The sequence below is a fragment of the Stegastes partitus genome, unplaced genomic scaffold (genome assembly GCF_000690725.1).
Source record: "Stegastes partitus isolate 25-593 unplaced genomic scaffold, Stegastes_partitus-1.0.2 Scaffold798, whole genome shotgun sequence".
Classification (NCBI taxonomy): Eukaryota; Metazoa; Chordata; class Actinopteri; family Pomacentridae; genus Stegastes; species Stegastes partitus.
In genome coordinates, this window is record NW_007578529.1 from 113,992 (window position 1) to 131,140 (window position 17,149).

Genomic DNA, 17,149 nt, shown 5'->3' on the forward strand with positions numbered 1-17,149 from the left:
GACCAGCATTATCACATTAGCAGCTAAAGGCGTTTAAATAAAACACCGACATCAGCCTATAGTTAACAGGCAGGCCGATTCATTTTTAATGAAACTTTGGCCGACTGAATCAGTTATTGGTGTAAATGCTTAGACATGACATTGACCTCCAGCATATATATATATATAACACATTGAGAGACTTGGGGTTCTCTGTAATTAGATTTAGTTCATACACTTATCAGCACTAGCCGAAATGAGTTGGAAAACATCTTCAAAAATCCAGAAATTGGGACCCACACTGGACTAAAAAATGTTTTTAAAATGCAAGTGAGACCTGAAATAGGAGTTAAATAAATGATGAAAGGAGTCGTGTGAGATATAAACAAGCCTGCCATGAGAACATGAGCTGTTCTCACGAGGCCATCTAGTGGACAAACGCAGCGAGTACAACCAAACACAGCGACGACAACGAGGGGTTTATTATGAGATGCCTTTATTGTACTTTTTGGAATCCAGTGACACCGACACGAGAAAATGGTCCTATCCCTCCCTCCCCTTTACATACACAACCTGAGAGGGAGGGTCTGCAGGGTGGGATGTACCGTGATCCCGCTTGTAGTCTTAAATTAAATACAGAGATAATAGTGAAGACACATCCAGGTGCATTTCCACAGACACGCACGACATGCATTCAAAAAGGGACTTCAGGGAACGCAGTGACTCCTGGTTCACATGTACGCTTTTGTCTCAAAGTAAAAGACGACAAAATTAATACCACTTTAAAAAAAAAAAACAGCTGTTTTTATGGCCCACGATCAGTCGATAATAATTCAGGCTCTGTCAATTTTCCACTTACAGGAGAAGAACGAAAAAAAGGCAAAGAGACACACTACTATTCATACTGGGGGGGAAATGGTTTAAATATGGAAGTGGATGGGTCATAGCTTTTATATTTTAGTTGGGTTTTTTTTTTTTCCTTTTAATTGGTTTTTAATTAATGGTATACTTTAATGAGAGTACAATTGTCTCACTAAAAATCAGCTCATCTAGGTAAAACTAGGCCTCTCCACTGGCTGTCCCTCTGCTGTATCTAAGTAAAATATATAAAGTCCAGTCAAGGGCTCAGTGGGCCGTTGGTCCCATCGGAACTGGTTCACTTCAGTCCTCCTCGCTGCCACTGGCCGAACGCTCCTGGAACAAATAACAGAAACAAGGGGTTACGTTTGTTTGACATCGAGGCTAAACGGGGAGGAGATGTCTCCGGAAAGTACCACAAATATTACAATCGAGCACAAAGACAAACAACAACAACTAGCAGCTTTGTGACGTTCATATTTGTCCCAGATTTGACCTTTTGGATGTAAAATGTCAGCACCTTTTATCCTAGCAGACATTTGTGTGACATTTTGTCCTAATTAGCCGCAGAATACTTGAATTTTGGCCAAAATCGTGTTTCGTCAGGTGACTAAAGTTCAAGGCGGTCGCCAGAGACGCTCACGGTTAATGAAAGAAAAACCCACAACGGTCACAGAAATAACTTGAATCTGACAAAAGTAATAATAAAAAATAATTCTATGAAAATGAACCAATGATAATCAGACGTTGCTTTTGAACTGTGGTTCAACAGAATTATTTCAAAAAATACACTCAGGCCTGGACAAAAATGATGGTACCCCTGTGACCACAGGGACATGTTCAATCAAGGCGTGTCCTCTAATTAGCATCACAGGTGTCTACAAACTTGTAATCAGTCAGTCGGCCTGTTTGTATAAAATATACAAATAGTATATTAGTGTATATGAAAAGAAGTTATTTCTGTGACCGTTGTGGGTTTTTCTTTCATTAACCAGGGCAGCTGTGGCTCAGGTGGTAGAGCGGGTTGTCCACTGATGGCAAGGTTGGTGGTTCGATCCCCGGTTCCCCCTCACGTGCCGAAGTGTCTTTGGGCAAGACACTGAACCCCAAGTTGCTCCCAATGGCAGATTAGCGCCGTGCATGGCAGCTCTGACACCATTGGTGTGAATGAGAAACACATTGTAAAGCACCTTGGGTACCGCTAAGGTAGAAAAAGGCGCTAAATAAGTGTAGTACATTTACCATTTTACCATTAACCAAAGGGGACCAACAATTTTGTCCGTGTGTGTGTGTGTGAACTTTAAAAAAAAAAAGTGTTGGAGACATTTAGGATAATGCCGGTACCGTAATTTTAGCTTAAACAATGATGCAGCTAATTTATGGATTTGTACGAATTTGCTGTGAGACCAAAGTGACACTGAGAGCGAAAACGAAAGACAGACTGAGGAAGTGACAAAGTAATTCTGAAGAAGACGACTTTAGTGGTTTTCAGGAGGAAGATAGCGATCAATGACTTTTCCTGGTAGGCTGCTGTAGTTTTTATTTTCTTAACCAGCTGTGTTACAGGCACTGTTCAGAAAAAAGCATTTGTGTCTGTTACTGGTATGTATTGAATTAAAAGTTTAAAAAAAAAAAATCTTTCTGTGTAAATATCCCATCGTGGACACCTGCAGCTTATAGACAAGTCAGTGGGCGTGGCTTATATTCAGGTGCGCTCAATAGTCCGAAAATTACGGCAGGTCAGCAACATCCTTTTCAGACATTTTAAAACCGTACTGTCACATTTTATAGCTTTTAGCCTGATGCCTCTTGCGCGTCCGTTCCTTCTCACCTCTTCCTGTTCCTCCTCGCTGTCGTCGTCGCTCACCACGGGTTTAGCTCGGACGCCGCGGCCCCGTCGCCGCTGTCCTTTCCCTCCTCGCTCTCCCTTCTCTTTCCGGCTCAGCTTGATCTTCACCTTCACCGAGCGAGCTGGTGGGAATCCAAGATGGCAAACAGCTTCGCGTTAGACTGCCCTGTACCGACACCGTAAAAAGCTTCAGCGGCTTTACCGATACTCACATTCAGACTCTGAGCCTTCGTCTACCTCCTCCTCCTCTTCCTCGCTGTCCTCGCCCTCGCTCTCGTCGTCCTTCTCGATCTTCTGCCTCACGCTGGTGAAGACGGACTGGAGCACGATGGAATCCTCGTAGATCTGAAAGGTTTGCAAAGCGTTAGAGATATGTTCCAGTTAACCGTAGCGACTAAACACTGGTGAGCTTCAGCTGTCACTCACCAGAGATCCCTCCAGGTTGAAGGTCTGAGCGTTCTGGCACAGCAGCATCACGTCCTTCTCCAGGTCGTTGAGGCTGCGGTACTTGTGGCTGCGGATCCTCTCCTGATGGGCGGACAAAAAGGAGGCAGTCAGACATGAAATAGGAACAAAAATCCACGCAGAAAACGATGAGCTGACTTCTCTTTACCTTGATCTTCCTGAAGTCCACGGGTTTGCGGATGAGCTCGTAGTACTCTGGCAGCTCCTTGCGAGAGGGCAGCTGGATGAAGACCTCGCTCAGCTGTCGGCCGTTGCTGCAGAGACAAGGAAGCCGTCACGTATTGGATCACCTTTTTAGCTAATCTACTGACGCTATGCTGCTAGTCATCTCACCCGTCCTTGTATTTGATGACGGCATCGACGATCTTCTTCATCTTCTTGGTGAGAGACGGAGGGTTGGGCGACAGCTTCTCTGCGGGAGGGCGACCGCGCTTCTTGGCTTTCTTCACCTCCTCGTCCTTGTCCCGCCCGCGGCCGCTGCTGGAGCTGGGCGTGGCCGGCCCGCCGTCGTGGTCGCGGTCTCTCTTGCGCTTCCTGGTCGTCTTTTTGTGGCGCACCTCCTCTTCGATGTCCTCCAGGTTGCCTTCCTCTATGGCCTGTGGCGACAACGGACACGGTCAGAAACTCTATCGACTCTGTGGAGTTTGATAAAGCTTCGGTCGCTGTAAATCATCCCACCTTGAGCCACTGCTTCTCCGTGAGGGAGTCGCTGTAGTCCACCTCCTTGCGCTGGCGGGATCCTCTGCCAAACATCTTCTCCTCCTCCTCCTCGCAGGTTAGCCTCTCGACCTCGGCGTCGTCTTTCAAAATCCAGGCCGGCATGTCGTCCTCCTCCATCAGGCGGGGTTTCCTCTTGGGGTTGCGGGCCTCCTCGCGGCGTCTGTCCAGATCCATGCGCTGGAATAAAAACAAGAAAGCAGCGAGTTAGTGGAGTCGCCCAAGAACAAAGCGGAGAAATCTTCAGTTCACAGATGCAGAATTTATTTAGAGATCTATCAGAAGAAGATATCCGGAAATGATTCATCTTCTTGCCCTGACTGCTGAGGACTAACCATGAACTGCTCAAACTCCTCTTCACTTCTGGCAATCATCTGATTGACAGTCTCGTCGTCGGGCACTTCGTCCTCCTCCTGCACACAAACGAGACAAGCTGAATGAGAAGAGGCTGACTGCAGATCTATGTGGCACCTCAGAGCCAAGTCTCCGAACTAATGACACTCAATTATAGAAAGGGAGGGAAAGCAACTCAGTGCGTATAACGGTTCTATAAAGCATCGTGAACGTAAGTAGCATCTGTAATATTTAAAAGGTTAAAAAAAAAATAAAAGAAGCAGCAAAGAATAGATTTTGCAGGAAAAAAGTTAAAAGCAGAGAGAGGAAGGGGAAACAAATAAAAGCAGGAATAAAGGCATAAAAAGGGAAAAGCTTTCATGTGAGTGTGAAAGATAAAGTATCATATTAACCATCGAAGGTTTGTGCAGAAGCAGAAATACATAAAGGAGAAAAGGTAGAAGTCTGGATTGATGAAAGCTCACAAATCCTGAGAAAAGAGGGAAATAAGGGAAGGAGACAGAGGGGGGAGAAAAAAAAGGGAGAGAATGAAGAGGTGGGGCAGCGCACAGGCGGATGTGGGTGGGTGGGCGATGTGGCAACAGGTTCAGATCACACCCACCCACGCCCCCCTAGTGCGGCAGCCTCCTCGAGCCCCGACCTCGTCCTGCTCCTCGTGCTCCAGAATGGCCTGTAAGAAGGCCCGGCGCTCAAAGCCTGAGGACTTCTGGTCGAACATGCCGGCCTGGATGACCTTCTGGTCCACGTTCAGCTTGTACTTGGCCGCTGCCAGGATCTTTTCCTCCACGCTGTTGACGGTGCACAGGCGGAGCACGCGCACCTCGTTTTGCTGACCGATACGGTGGGCTCGGTCCTGGGCCTGCAAGTCCTGCACGAGCGTTCACAGACGATTAGTTCAGGCGGACAGAAAAGTTTTTGTCGACTATGGAAAACGTATGCAGGAGGAACATATTGATGGTAGTCTTTATCTCCTGAAATTCTTCACACGGTACCTGATGAGGATTCCAGTCACTGTCAAAAATGATGACAGTGTCGGCAGACTGCAGGTTCAGGCCCAGGCCTCCTGCCCTGGTACTGAGCAGGAACACAAAGTACTCAGAGGCCGGATCATTGAATGTCTTCAGCAGCATCCCACGATCCTCTGCTTTGGTGGTTCCTGTGAGAAGAAATTATTTGGGTGTTAATAGCAGATCCCAGTTGGTCCAAATGACTGAGGGACGACTTAAGTTTTTCTTGTAGTTTAGTAGAGTGTCAGCATTAATGGCTCCTTAATAAGTATCTGGAAGCCTCTTGGATGAGAGGTGGAACGTCTTCAAGGAACTAAAGCAAGTCCAGGTGCTGAACTATGAAAATAACTGATGACTGAGACTCTTCACAGACACTTCAGTTTTTCTATGCATTGCGTCAAAACTGTGCAGCAAGTTTCCGAAAGCTTTAAGATGCAAAACTATTGTTGGAAAACGGCCGTTATCTATTAATCTACAAGTCTGCTGTGACAGGTTTGTATGACGGCGCCAACAGAGGTTCAGATGTGTCTTACCGTCCAGACGCAGGTACTTGAAGTTGCGGTAGGCGAAGTAGTCCTCCATGATGGTCATGAGTGAGGTCATCTGACAGAAGAGCAGCACTTTGTGGTTGGTGGCCCTCAGCTTGGGCAGGATACGATCCAGCAGCTCAAACTTTCCAGAGGAGCGGTACAGGTCAGGGCTGCACAGGGTGGGGAAAAAAAAGGGATAATATGAGGAGGAATGATCCAGTATGAAGCATGTATCCACACAATGCACACGTGTATAAATGACTGAAGATGTGAGGTTTACGTACCCAGTCACGATTCCACCAGAATGGCCGAGATGCTCAGAGAAAGACTCCTGTAAATAGAACAAGGAATCAGTTTTTGCTCCCTGCTTTATTTTATCTACTTGGGTTAAAAACATTGAGTGCCATTAGGACTAAAGAGTACGAGCTGGTACCTCGATGTGCTGGAACATGTAGGGATGGTTGCAAATCTTCCTCAGCTGCATGATAGTGTTCATCAGGGTCTTCGTGCCACCTTTACCCTGGAGAAAAAAAACACACATTAGAATGATAATGTCCACCAAATAAAAGCTGTTTCCGTCAGCTAAAGGCTTCATCTTCGTACCTTCTTGTCTTTTTCGGACCCATCTGTGAGTAGGACTCCCTTGGCCTGCATGTGTCTGTACAGAACCCTCTGGAGGGCCGACATGTCGCATTTGATCACGTACTCCACCTAAAGAAACAGAAATAAGGGAAACGTTAGCAGTGCTGACAAATTGTTTGTAAAAATGGGCAGCTGATGTGTGGATTAGCTGGAATATATAGGTAAAGGTAATGACAATACAGCTGAAATAAATTACTAAATGTGATAAATACTGTTAAAATAGCAAACTAATGGTTATAAAAAGGATTTCTTTAAATAGCTAAAAGTGATAAAATTGAGCTAAAATAGCCAAAAGTAACAAAAATACTGAATTAATTTACAAAAAATAAAGACAATGTTATGAATGTTAAGGCTGTTTTTTATGGGTTCCGTTCTTGTTTCCTAAAAACCTGTCAGATAGCAGGTTTAGGATTGTTAAGGGTCAGCTTATCGAGTCACGACTGTAGTTAAAAGTAATGCGTAAACTGCTGAAACTGTTGCGATTTCGGATAAACCCATAATGCTCAGCTTCTGTCACTCCACGTGAAATTTGAACTTAAACATTTGGAATTCAATTGTGTGGAGAAACCCCCCAAAAACACACATTTCCACTTTTTAAAAATTCAACAACCATGTGGCAAATAAAACTAAACAAGGTTTTGATGAACTGATTTAGAGTTTTAACATTCAAGACAAGCACGTTAACTCATTTAGAAAGCAGCCGACCTTCTCCGGCAGCTGGGCCTCCACTTCTTTCTTGAGTCGGCGCAGCAAGAAAGGTCGCAGCACCTTGTGTAAACGTCGAATGATCAGGATGGTCTCCTCTTCATTCAGGTCAACCTTGAGGTAAAAGGAAAAGGAAGAAAGTTTGTTGGAGAATGCTACCTGGTATGTTAAGGCGCTTATTTTTTGACCCACTCAACCGCTCACCTTCTCTCCAGTCATGGCGAACGGGGCGTTGAACCACTGCTCGAAGGTGCTGCAGCTCTTGAAGATGGTGGGCAGCAGGAAGTTGAGCAGGGCCCAGAGCTCGGGCAGCTTGTTCTGCAGCGGAGTTCCCGTGAGCAGCAAACGCCGCGGGGCCAAGTAGTGTGTGTTCAGGACCTGAGTGAGCTTACAGTGGTGGTTCTTCATACGATGGCCTTCGTCCACGATCATGTACTTCCAACGGAGCTTTGGGAGGAAGGTACGGGACGTTTAGAGCGAGTTTATGACTGCCAAGAACATGACTGAGATACGTCTGGATTGAGAATTCCCTTACCTTTGCTAGCACTTGCTTATCTTTGATGATGTACTCGTACGTGGTGAGCAGCACGTTGAACTTGCCGCTACGCAAAATTGGAACGAATGATCGACGAGCAGCAGGAGACCCCTGAAAGAGAACAGAACCCATTTATTGTCAACAGAACTAAAAATTGGCCGTGGTGTAAACCAATTTTGTCACGACGATAATACTGACACAACATCAAAACAAAGAAGGTGCCACAGACCTTGTAGGAGACCTTCACGACAGACGGCGCCCACTTATCAAACTCGTACACCCAGTTTGATAAAGTTCTGCAAACACAAGACACAGCTTTAGTTTTTCTGCCCTCTGTATGTGCATTTATTGTTGTTGTTTTTAGTTATTAGAAGCCAAGACGAGACTTACGAGAGAGGTACAATGATGAGGAAGGGCCCGTTGAGGCGCTTGAACTCCATGAGGTAAGTGATGAGGGCGATGGTCTGGATGGTTTTTCCCAGACCCATCTCATCAGCCAGGATGCCGTTCAAGTTGTTGTTGTAAAGTGACACCAGCCACTCCAGACCTTTGATCTGGGCGGGAAACGGTCAGAAGTTAGCGTCGGTTTAACTCACATGTAGCTGGATTTCATTACAGGAGGGAGCAACGCTTATTCATACGACTCCTCTGGCTGGTTACCTGGTATTGCTTGAGCTGCCCATTGACCAGCAGTGAGGACTGTTTATCCACTTTCTCAGTGACCGCGTGAGCTACGGCGTAGTAGGACTGCAGGCCTCGGTTGAAACTTGCGTTGCCGTACTCATCGTCTACATCCTGCTTGGCGTGTCTGATGGAAGCAGGGAGGCACAAAACACAGTGAGACGTTTACAAAAAAATACAAAAAAACCCAAGCAAGTAAACATATGATATCATTAGCTCATAACAACGCAATCGTCTTACTCAATGATGTGCCGGACATCCACTTCTGATACGTCTTCGCTGTCGGGGTCAGGGATCTTCTTCTTCTCCTCTGTTGGAGCAGAAGAGTGCGAAGGGTGCTCGTCGTCGTCCTCCTGACAAAAGAAAATGCAAATGCATTCAGACACACGAGTGGAAACAGGTACGAGCGACCGTTGTGCTCCGAGGCAGAGTCACGTACCTCCTCCTCTTCGTCGTCGTCTGAGCCACTATCCTCGCTGTCTGAACGCGGCGCCACTTCGTATCTGTCGAGGATTGTTGACAAGGTTAGAGACAGGAACAGAGATGCAAAGGTTTCCTCTGTTCTGCTGGAGGACAACCACTAAGCTACTAAAACGTGGCCTTGATGTTGTGTCACAAAACGCTCCATGGATACTGGCTTTTAGCGCTTTAAAATCAGAAAATGTTCCAGTCACTGAACTAATACGACACAGCAGGCAGACGTGACACCTACCCTGGATTCATTTCAAGCCAGGCCTCCAGCTGGCCGGCCTTCGGAGCTTCGACGCCCGTCAGGATCTTTCCACTGTCCACATGGATGACCTTAACCGGGAGGTCACTCATCTGACTCGTCTCATCCAGAGGCTGAGAGAAGAAAGAAGGTCCACATTAGGTTTATAAGTCATGACCCCTTACTGGAGGTGATCCTTCAAAGTTCTTCTGTTAAACTCACCTCTCCATCAGGACCCAGAGCAGGACCAACACCATCGGCAACCTCTGGCTTCTGGATGCAGAAAAACATTCAAGTCAGTGGAAAAGAATACAGTTTAAATGTAAGAGACATCACCTGAACTAATGTCTACCTTCTTTTTCTTCTTCTTCTTCTTCTCTTTGAGAGCTTGAGCGGCTTTGTGAGCGCGCACCAGCTCGGTGAGGTTGGCCACGTACTCGTCCGTCTGCTGCAGCAGGTAGGCCAGACGCTTGTCTTTCTTCTGGTCAATGAGTTTACGGTAACCTTCTTCATCTTCAGCCTGGGAGGGAGTTCACAGACATACTCGTGTTGGACAAAATAAAACAGCAAACACAGACTCATGATGTGCTTTTTTGTCTCAGAGACAGCTTCGACTCTCACCATCAGCCTCCGCATTCTCTCCTTCTCAATGCGCTCGTTCTCTTTCTTCTGCTCGCGCTCAGTGTTGGCATGATAGGTGGAGACAGCTTTGGTGGCCTTCTGGATCTTTGCTGTGATAGAACGGTGGTACTCCTTAAAGTCCTTGGCGTGCTGCAGGATGCTATTGAGGTATTCCTGTCGATAAAAGAATACAAAAAGCTGTTGGTAAATTCTGCAAATAACGAAATATTATTCTGCTGCAGTTTAGGTTGCAACAAAAAAATAGGGAAACAAAAAATTGGACTAATTCAATCCATCGACCCTGCGCTACACCCATTGCTCTCCACCCACCTGGTGCTTCTGGCGGCGTTTGCGCTCCTGTTCGATCTTCTGCTGCTTCTCGAGCTTCTCGGTGATGCGGGCCTCGCGTAGAGACTGGCGTTTGCTGCGCTTGTAGGCTTTAGCGTTGAGGGCGGTTTCCAAAGCGGTGTCGCGACGCATGCACACCACCACCTCCTGACGCAGCTGTGAGAGAAAAAGTCGACACTCTAAGTATCCCACTGGTGGGGAAAATAACGGCGACGTGAACGGATAACGGCGGAGGATTTGTTCACCTGTCTCTGGAAGTTCAGCAGCCGCAGAGCTTTGAGCTCGATGGTGGCTTTGGTGCGCAGGTCACCGGCGAGGGAGCCCGGCAGGTTCTCCAGCTCCTGTATACGGTGAGCGATACGAGCCTGTAGCCTGGAAAGATAAATTAAAACAAAAATTAGAACATAGATGATCTTTCTCATCTTTCTGGCTAAAATGCTTCATAGCAGAGACACAAAAACACATCTCGGGCTCACCGGTGCTCTCTCTCCTGGAGGATCTCCACTGGGTCCAGCCCGCGGGGTTTCTGGATGGGCGTGATGCGGTTCTGTTTCTGGTGTAGCATCATGGGAGGGGGCTGTGCAGGCTGCCCCGGGGACTGTGTCTGAGGGGGCATCACCGGGGAGGCAGCTGGAGGCACGGAGGGAGGAGCGGGAGAGGGTCTGCCGGTGGGCTGAGGTGGAATTAGTTTCTGAGGCGGGTTGGACGGCGCAGCAGCGTTCACCATTGGTCCTAGAAGAGGTGAAGTTTGGAGGAGATTTTATTATTTATTAGATTTTATTGGAGATAGAACCGGGCGTGCACATAAAAATAAAAACACGGGGATGAAGTTGGTGCTAAGACCAAGTTTACCTTCAGGCCAGGACTTGGGGGGTCCATTGGTAGGCTGGCCTTGCATACCTGGGGGAACTCCTGCTGGTCCTGGAGGAGCCATATTGGGTCCTACCATACCTGAAACCAAAAAAAAGTATGTATTAATAGTGAAAAATTGTATTATTTCAGGTAATGACTAATTGTTGGACAACCAATCACAAAAAACACATTAATACGCTGTCAAATATCTCTTATGTTTAGTTAAGAACCAGGTTATAAAAAGTACCCTGAACAGTCTTCCTAACTCACCGTGTGGTCTATTGTAGTTGGCCTGAGCTGGTCCCGGCCCAGCAACCGGCCCACCTCCAGGCCCGGTAGAAGGCGGCATATTAGGCATTGGCTGTTGTTGCATCCCTGGCATGGGCCTCTTCCCCTGCACAGCCATCTGCAGGTGCTCTGGTAGGGGCTGACTGCGTGCCAGCATCTTGTAGGCCATAATCTGGGCCCTGAGTTGGTGCAGCTGGTTCTGGTTAAAAGGAGTGGGTCCACCTGCGGCGCCTGGTCCAGCTCCCGCACCAGGGGGTCCACCTGGGCCCTGGGGACCGCCACGGTTTGGTTGACCCATACCCTGATTAGGGTCCCCGCTGCCCTCCATAGGGCCCGACCCGGGGCCAGAGGGACCGCCGGGCATCATGGGACCAGACGGAGGGCCGTTGGCTGGAACTGGGCTCGGTGCGTGCTCTGAACCGCCCAGTGGAGAAGGGTAACCTGGGGGCAGAACAGAAGCATGAACGTTGTGTTGAAAGAGGAGCTTTTTAATCATTTTAATTAAGCCAAATGCATCCATAAAGATCATCAGCATAATGAATACAAGTTCAGTCACATGCAGTGTTTAGGTTTCATGTCCAAACACCGGCCCCAACATGTGCTAAACGTCTCCATGTCAGAGTGAAACGTAACACTTCTGCCGTCTCTTTTTACACCTCCTGAGTCTCCCCCCCTCGTCACATCCTCTGTTGCCTCCTGACTGTGTTGTGGTGTGAACGCAGCTGTCTTTGTTGTTATCTGAAGGGGGAAGTCCCTCAGCCCCGCCCACTGCTGCCGATCCAACAGCAGCACTGGAGGCGAAACCGGCTGGATGAGTTCACACACAAACACCGAACGACTGCCTGACTGAATGATCTGTGTCTCCTGTGTGCAGCTCTTTGAGGATAAGAAGATCCTTCACTCTTTCTCCACTCAATGTGTGTGAATATGAACACAATTCAAACTAGCTGACTACTTTAAATAACGCATGTAGTCTACTACCTGTATTTGTGGCAGTAGCAGAACATAACAGGGCGGGTGAGGTTGTGTGTGCATGCAGAAGAAGATATAAGGATGCATTCTTGAATAAATAGTGAAACAATATCACATATTAGCTGGACTGTAATTGACTTTATGTGCTGTGTGACAAGTAACAACTAATAATCACTGCCCCAGAAAAGGAAACAAAGGTCCAGCTGATGCAATTCAGGTCAGAGCATCTCTGAATCGACTCATCAGCGAAGAGTTGGTCCAGTGTTCTGGCTTCACGCCCGTCGTGGGACCACAGAGAGCTTAAGCAAAAAATATCAGCTGCTGGAATGGTATCTACATCACAGTAAAATGGGAGTTCTGACTCCATTTCTTAAAATATTCAGGGCCTTAAACTGTACAAATGTACAATTCTGAAAAAGGCTGACACATCATCTGGCTACGGTGAAGTCTCTCAACAACAAAACCAGAAAAAAACCAACAGATTGGAGACGATGAGAGGAAGAAATACTTCCAGTCAAATCAAGTGTCGTCATTCTGCTTGTGTTTCCAAATGCAGATTTGTAATTCATCAGTTCTTCTTGTTCCTCAACTTCTATCCATTAACACAAAATGTTATAACTCTAGTGTCTAAACATTTAAAGTTTTAGGAATGAGGTGAAGCATCTCTGACACGCTTCATTTAAACATTTCAATATGAAACTGTGGTGGAGAAAATGAATTAACAGACAATATAAAATACAGTTCTGGGTGACATGTTACCTTGGGAATGTTGGTCCATTGGGCTGGGAGGTGGTCCCATCCCAGTGTGTCCCCCTGGTCTCATGCCCATGCCCTTCATCTGGCCATAGCGAGGGTCATCAGGCATTCCCTTCTCATGCATGGCTTCCATGGGCTGTACGAGGCACGCAGAACAATCATGAGTGAAACAACTACTGAACAGAGAATCTAATGTTTGTTCTTCAGGTAGGCTTGTGAACTTTAGAGGCAGTAGTTTGATCAGGCAGGTATCAACACGTGGCAAAGAAAATACTAAATAAGTAGAAAATGTTTTTGTACTTTGTGCATCTGGTGCATGTTGTCCTGAGGATATCCTGAGGGTCCCTGTGGTGGGTGGGGGTGTCCCGATCCTGGAGGTCCTGGGCTGGGACCCATCATGCTGTGGGCCGAGCCCGGCGAGGGACCCGGACTCGGGCCCATCATGCCTCCCGGAGATGGCCCTGGGCCTGGGGAGGGACCGGGCCGAGGAGTCCCTCCCATCGGGGGATCAGGAGTGGACATCTCTCAGGGGAAAGTGGGAACGTGCAGCAGCAGCAAGTACCCCTAAAGAGAGACGGAGTCAGACGATGATCAGAACATGACCAGACCCACGGACATGGGTCTTTATTTATACCAGGGCTTTTCCTGCATAGATGAGAAGAGATTTTAGGCAGGGTCAAAAAAAGTAGAGAATAATTATAATTTTTAAAAAAATTAAGTAGTATTATTTGTAGGGTTTATGTTTACTCTGGTATAGCAGATATTTTTGATTATTAAATGGTCAGAATATAATAGGAAAATGCTCTGATTTCTCTCAAATAAGGAAGCACAGACTCATTCCTTTTATTGGATGTGCATAGTCACCCCTCAATGATCCACTCTGAGCAAAGGAAAAAAAAACAAACTTTGACATTACAACAGTGGTTCAAGTCCAAATTTACTGTTTTAGAAATACACCGACCCACAGAATAACAGTAGAGAAGACTGCGAAATAGGAATAAGAGAGAGCTTTAACTGTCTTATTTAGAGAAAGTTCCAGAAAACAGTTAAAATATCTGCTGTAATTTTCCAAAACACAAATATGATGAATTTACAATGACATGAAAAAGTCAAAAAGGAAATCATCATATTTGAGAGAATACAATCAAATAAGGTTTTTGCTTTTTGCTTGACAATAAAGGTAAATGTTTTACTGATTATCGGAATAGTTTCAGACATATTTTGGGTGACTGTCACACAAAATAAATAATATTGATTGAGACAGTTCATCAGAAATGTACCCTGAAAACATCTCTATGTGAGATCTACAGACCACTATGGGTGTTAAATAATCATTTCAGGAAAGTGATGCTGCTGTTGTGTTTTTCTCATATACTGTTTGGCACTTTGCAAAGTGATCACACTCAGGTAAAAACAGAAGCAAACACTCCTAAATCATACATAATAGGAAACAGTTTTTATGCTGTTGCATGATTTAAATGTCCAACCATGAAGTCCTGGTTGCTCAGACTGAGACAGATGGTCAGTGGCTGAAAGCAGCTACATCACACACATCATCTATTCACATGAAGCTGATTGTAAAGTCAAGGCAGCAAACAAACTGTACGTAGAAAAGTTTCAAAACACAATAAGTTCCCAAAATGTGACTCTAACAAGACAAAATCCTGATCAAACCCTCTGCAGATGAGGCCCTATTCAACAACACACAAACCCCGTCGGTACACAAACATATGTCTGTTAGAAATTTGTGAGAGAACAACCACATAAAGTAAAAACTTTGTCAGTCCAGTTCTGATAATGTTGACATGTTTAAGCCAGTAACAATTAGGTTAGCTATTATTAGCATTCCGAGCTTTGCTAACGTTAGCCGGGCCTAGCCGGATTTTACAGTTTACGCTACTTTCTGTCAATAAAAGCGGTCGTTTTAACTTCCTCTCTCTGGTAATGTAACCCAAGTTTAGTTGGGGTTCACCGGGGAGCCGGTTCGGTCGTAAAACTACGCTAAAATAAAAGGCAAAGCTCCAAAGAAACACGAGCCCGACTCCGGCTGTTCGGCTAAAGTAAAAGCCTGAAGCAACACAACAACATTAACGACGGCGGCTAGCCAGCTAGCGAGCTAGTCGGGTTAGCCTAGCCGGCCATGCTCTCCCAGGCCAATTAGGCTTTAAAAAATGTGCCGTTTCGCGAGATGTTCGACCAGATGCGGCGACAAATGTGAAAGGTTAGAGCATCCCACATCGCCGGAGCTGATTGATCCAACGCGCCTCCCGTACCCTTGGCTCGGCTCCGCTCTTAGCACATTTCCAAAAACAATTTTCATTCATTGCACACTGTCGCGCCACAGCAGCGCTACTGTAATGTCGGTCTCCTCTTTTTTTTCTCTCTCTCACTCTCTCTCTCTCTTAACAAAAAAAAAGCCCACATAAAAGCAGATTTATCCTCCGCAAAACACACACAAAACTCTCTCCACCCAGCAGCTCGATCATCGTGGACTTACACGAGCGGCGAAAGTTGATGTTCGGAGTCTCACCGGTTGCAACGTCTCTCGGTTTTCCTCCTAGCCAGAAACAAAGAGCGACCTACCCAGTCGGTTTTTTTCCTTCACCCCCCTCTCTCGGCAGATTGTATCGCAGGGACCGGCCTGCGCGGCTCCGCAGCGCCCCCCATCCGCCGCCTCGCTTCCCCGCATGCAGGCTGCGCGAAGGCTCCACGGGCAGGAATGAAAAGGAGCCGGTGTGGGGGATGGGAGCTCCGCTTAGACACGGTGCTGTGGACGAGACCGCGAGAAAAATGCGATTTAACGGCGAGTAAATCGGAGAGAAAATAGTCAGCGAGCAAAAAGACGGGCTGACTGAAGCGGTCCGTGGCGGCCATGGGCGGAGGTTCGGTGTGAGCGCTGCTGGGGGAACTGGGTGTCCTCCTCTGGGGAAAGTCCTCGGTTCTGGGGGATTTTTACGCACCGACTCGGTCCAATTCAGCGTCAATTTATGCTGGAAATGGTTTTTATTTATGTAAAAGGAAATTAAGGCATCAAGTTGCAAACAACAATATAATATAATACAATAAGGAATTCTGTGTTGCTTTTAAATATTAATTCTTCTATAATATCATATTTTTCTTATTTATTTATCATTATTCCTCCTGGTTCAACACACACATGGACCTCATCTGTCCTCTTTTTGTGTCCTTTGTTTGTGGGGAGGTGACCTAATTAAATGCACATGTGGTACCTATTCACACCAATGACCAGTTGTTCAGTTTTACCTGAATTATAACCTCCTGGAATTTAACCAGCTTATTAGAATTTAACCCTCAGATTCAAAACTTGATGCACGTTCAGGACTTATCACACGTATCTATGTTTGACATGCTAAAGAAAGAAACAAAAAAAAAAGCCCCTGTTGGAGGCATTGTTGTACTAAATGGTAAATATGTTCATGGTTTATTGGGAGGAGGAGGGGAACGTATCCCTCCTGATGGTGGCACAAGAGCTGTGTACAGTTTTCCATGTTATTTCATTATTGTCCTGGTCTGAGCTTGTATTTTCAGGCTTGTTCTGTAACATATTGACTGGTTTCATTGTTGATTAATCAACCACATACTTGGATTTGTTGTTTGGTCTTCAAAATGGCAGAAATGTGTAAAAAAAAAAAAAAAAAAAGGGGGTCATGATTTTGGTAAAATATGGTACAAAATACAAAATAAAAGAAAACATCTCTCCACCTTAATCCTCACTAGGGTCATGGGGGGCTGGAGTCTATCCCAGCTGACTCAGGGTGAAGGCAGGTTCACCTGGACAGGTAACCAGTCTATCACAGGGCTACACTTAGAGACAGACAACCAAGCACACTCACATTCACACCTACGGACAATTTACAATCACCAATTAACCTCAGCATGTTTCTGGACTGTGGGAGGAAGCCGGAGAACCCGGAGAGAACCCACGCTGCACGGGGAGAACATGGAGACTCCACGCAGAAAGATCCCGGGTGTCCTCACCGGGATGCAAACTGGCGACCTTCTAGCTGTGAGGCAACGATGCTAACCACCGCGCCTTGCAGCCCTAAAAGGAAACAAGGACATTTTAATAGATGACATCCAACATCAGCCCTTTAAAAATGAGGTTACGTTTTACAAAAAAAAAATATTGTCCTTGTAAGTTGCTACTGATGGACTTAAAAGTGGGCAATACACGGTCACATTATTCTTAGATTTACCTACATAAAGCAGACTATGATATATAATTAGCTAAACAGTAGGATGGACTTCACAGGCAGATGA

The 17,149-nt window shown here is 46.2% G+C and overlaps 1 protein-coding gene across 2 annotated transcripts; it reads right to left on the bottom strand.

The window, feature by feature from the left end:
• Positions 1-458: 458 nt before the first annotated feature.
• Positions 459-13,918, bottom strand: smarca4a (SWI/SNF related BAF chromatin remodeling complex subunit ATPase 4a). 2 transcript variants are annotated; one of them, XM_008292267.1, is made up of 33 exons: positions 13,169-13,918; positions 12,872-13,004; positions 11,123-11,581; positions 10,853-10,951; positions 10,477-10,732; positions 10,246-10,372; positions 9,983-10,156; positions 9,653-9,826; positions 9,384-9,551; positions 9,254-9,304; positions 9,035-9,165; positions 8,762-8,825; positions 8,563-8,675; positions 8,302-8,449; positions 8,032-8,195; positions 7,871-7,937; positions 7,642-7,752; positions 7,311-7,553; positions 7,107-7,220; positions 6,363-6,470; positions 6,193-6,279; positions 6,044-6,090; positions 5,763-5,929; positions 5,215-5,378; positions 4,824-5,090; positions 4,204-4,281; positions 3,830-4,048; positions 3,485-3,747; positions 3,300-3,405; positions 3,113-3,214; positions 2,899-3,031; positions 2,669-2,808; positions 459-1,173 (listed from the first exon to the last, which is right to left on the bottom strand). In XM_008292267.1, exons 1-33 carry the CDS (start codon positions 13,388-13,390, stop codon positions 1,141-1,143), a joined length of 4,932 nt encoding a protein of 1,643 aa, XP_008290489.1. In that variant the 5' UTR covers positions 13,391-13,918; the 3' UTR covers positions 459-1,140. The 2 variants fall into 2 exon arrangements, with proteins under 2 accessions (XP_008290489.1, XP_008290490.1); XM_008292268.1 differs by having other exon boundaries at positions 4,863-5,090; positions 13,169-13,917.
• Between the last annotated feature and the right edge of the window lie 3,231 nt (positions 13,919-17,149).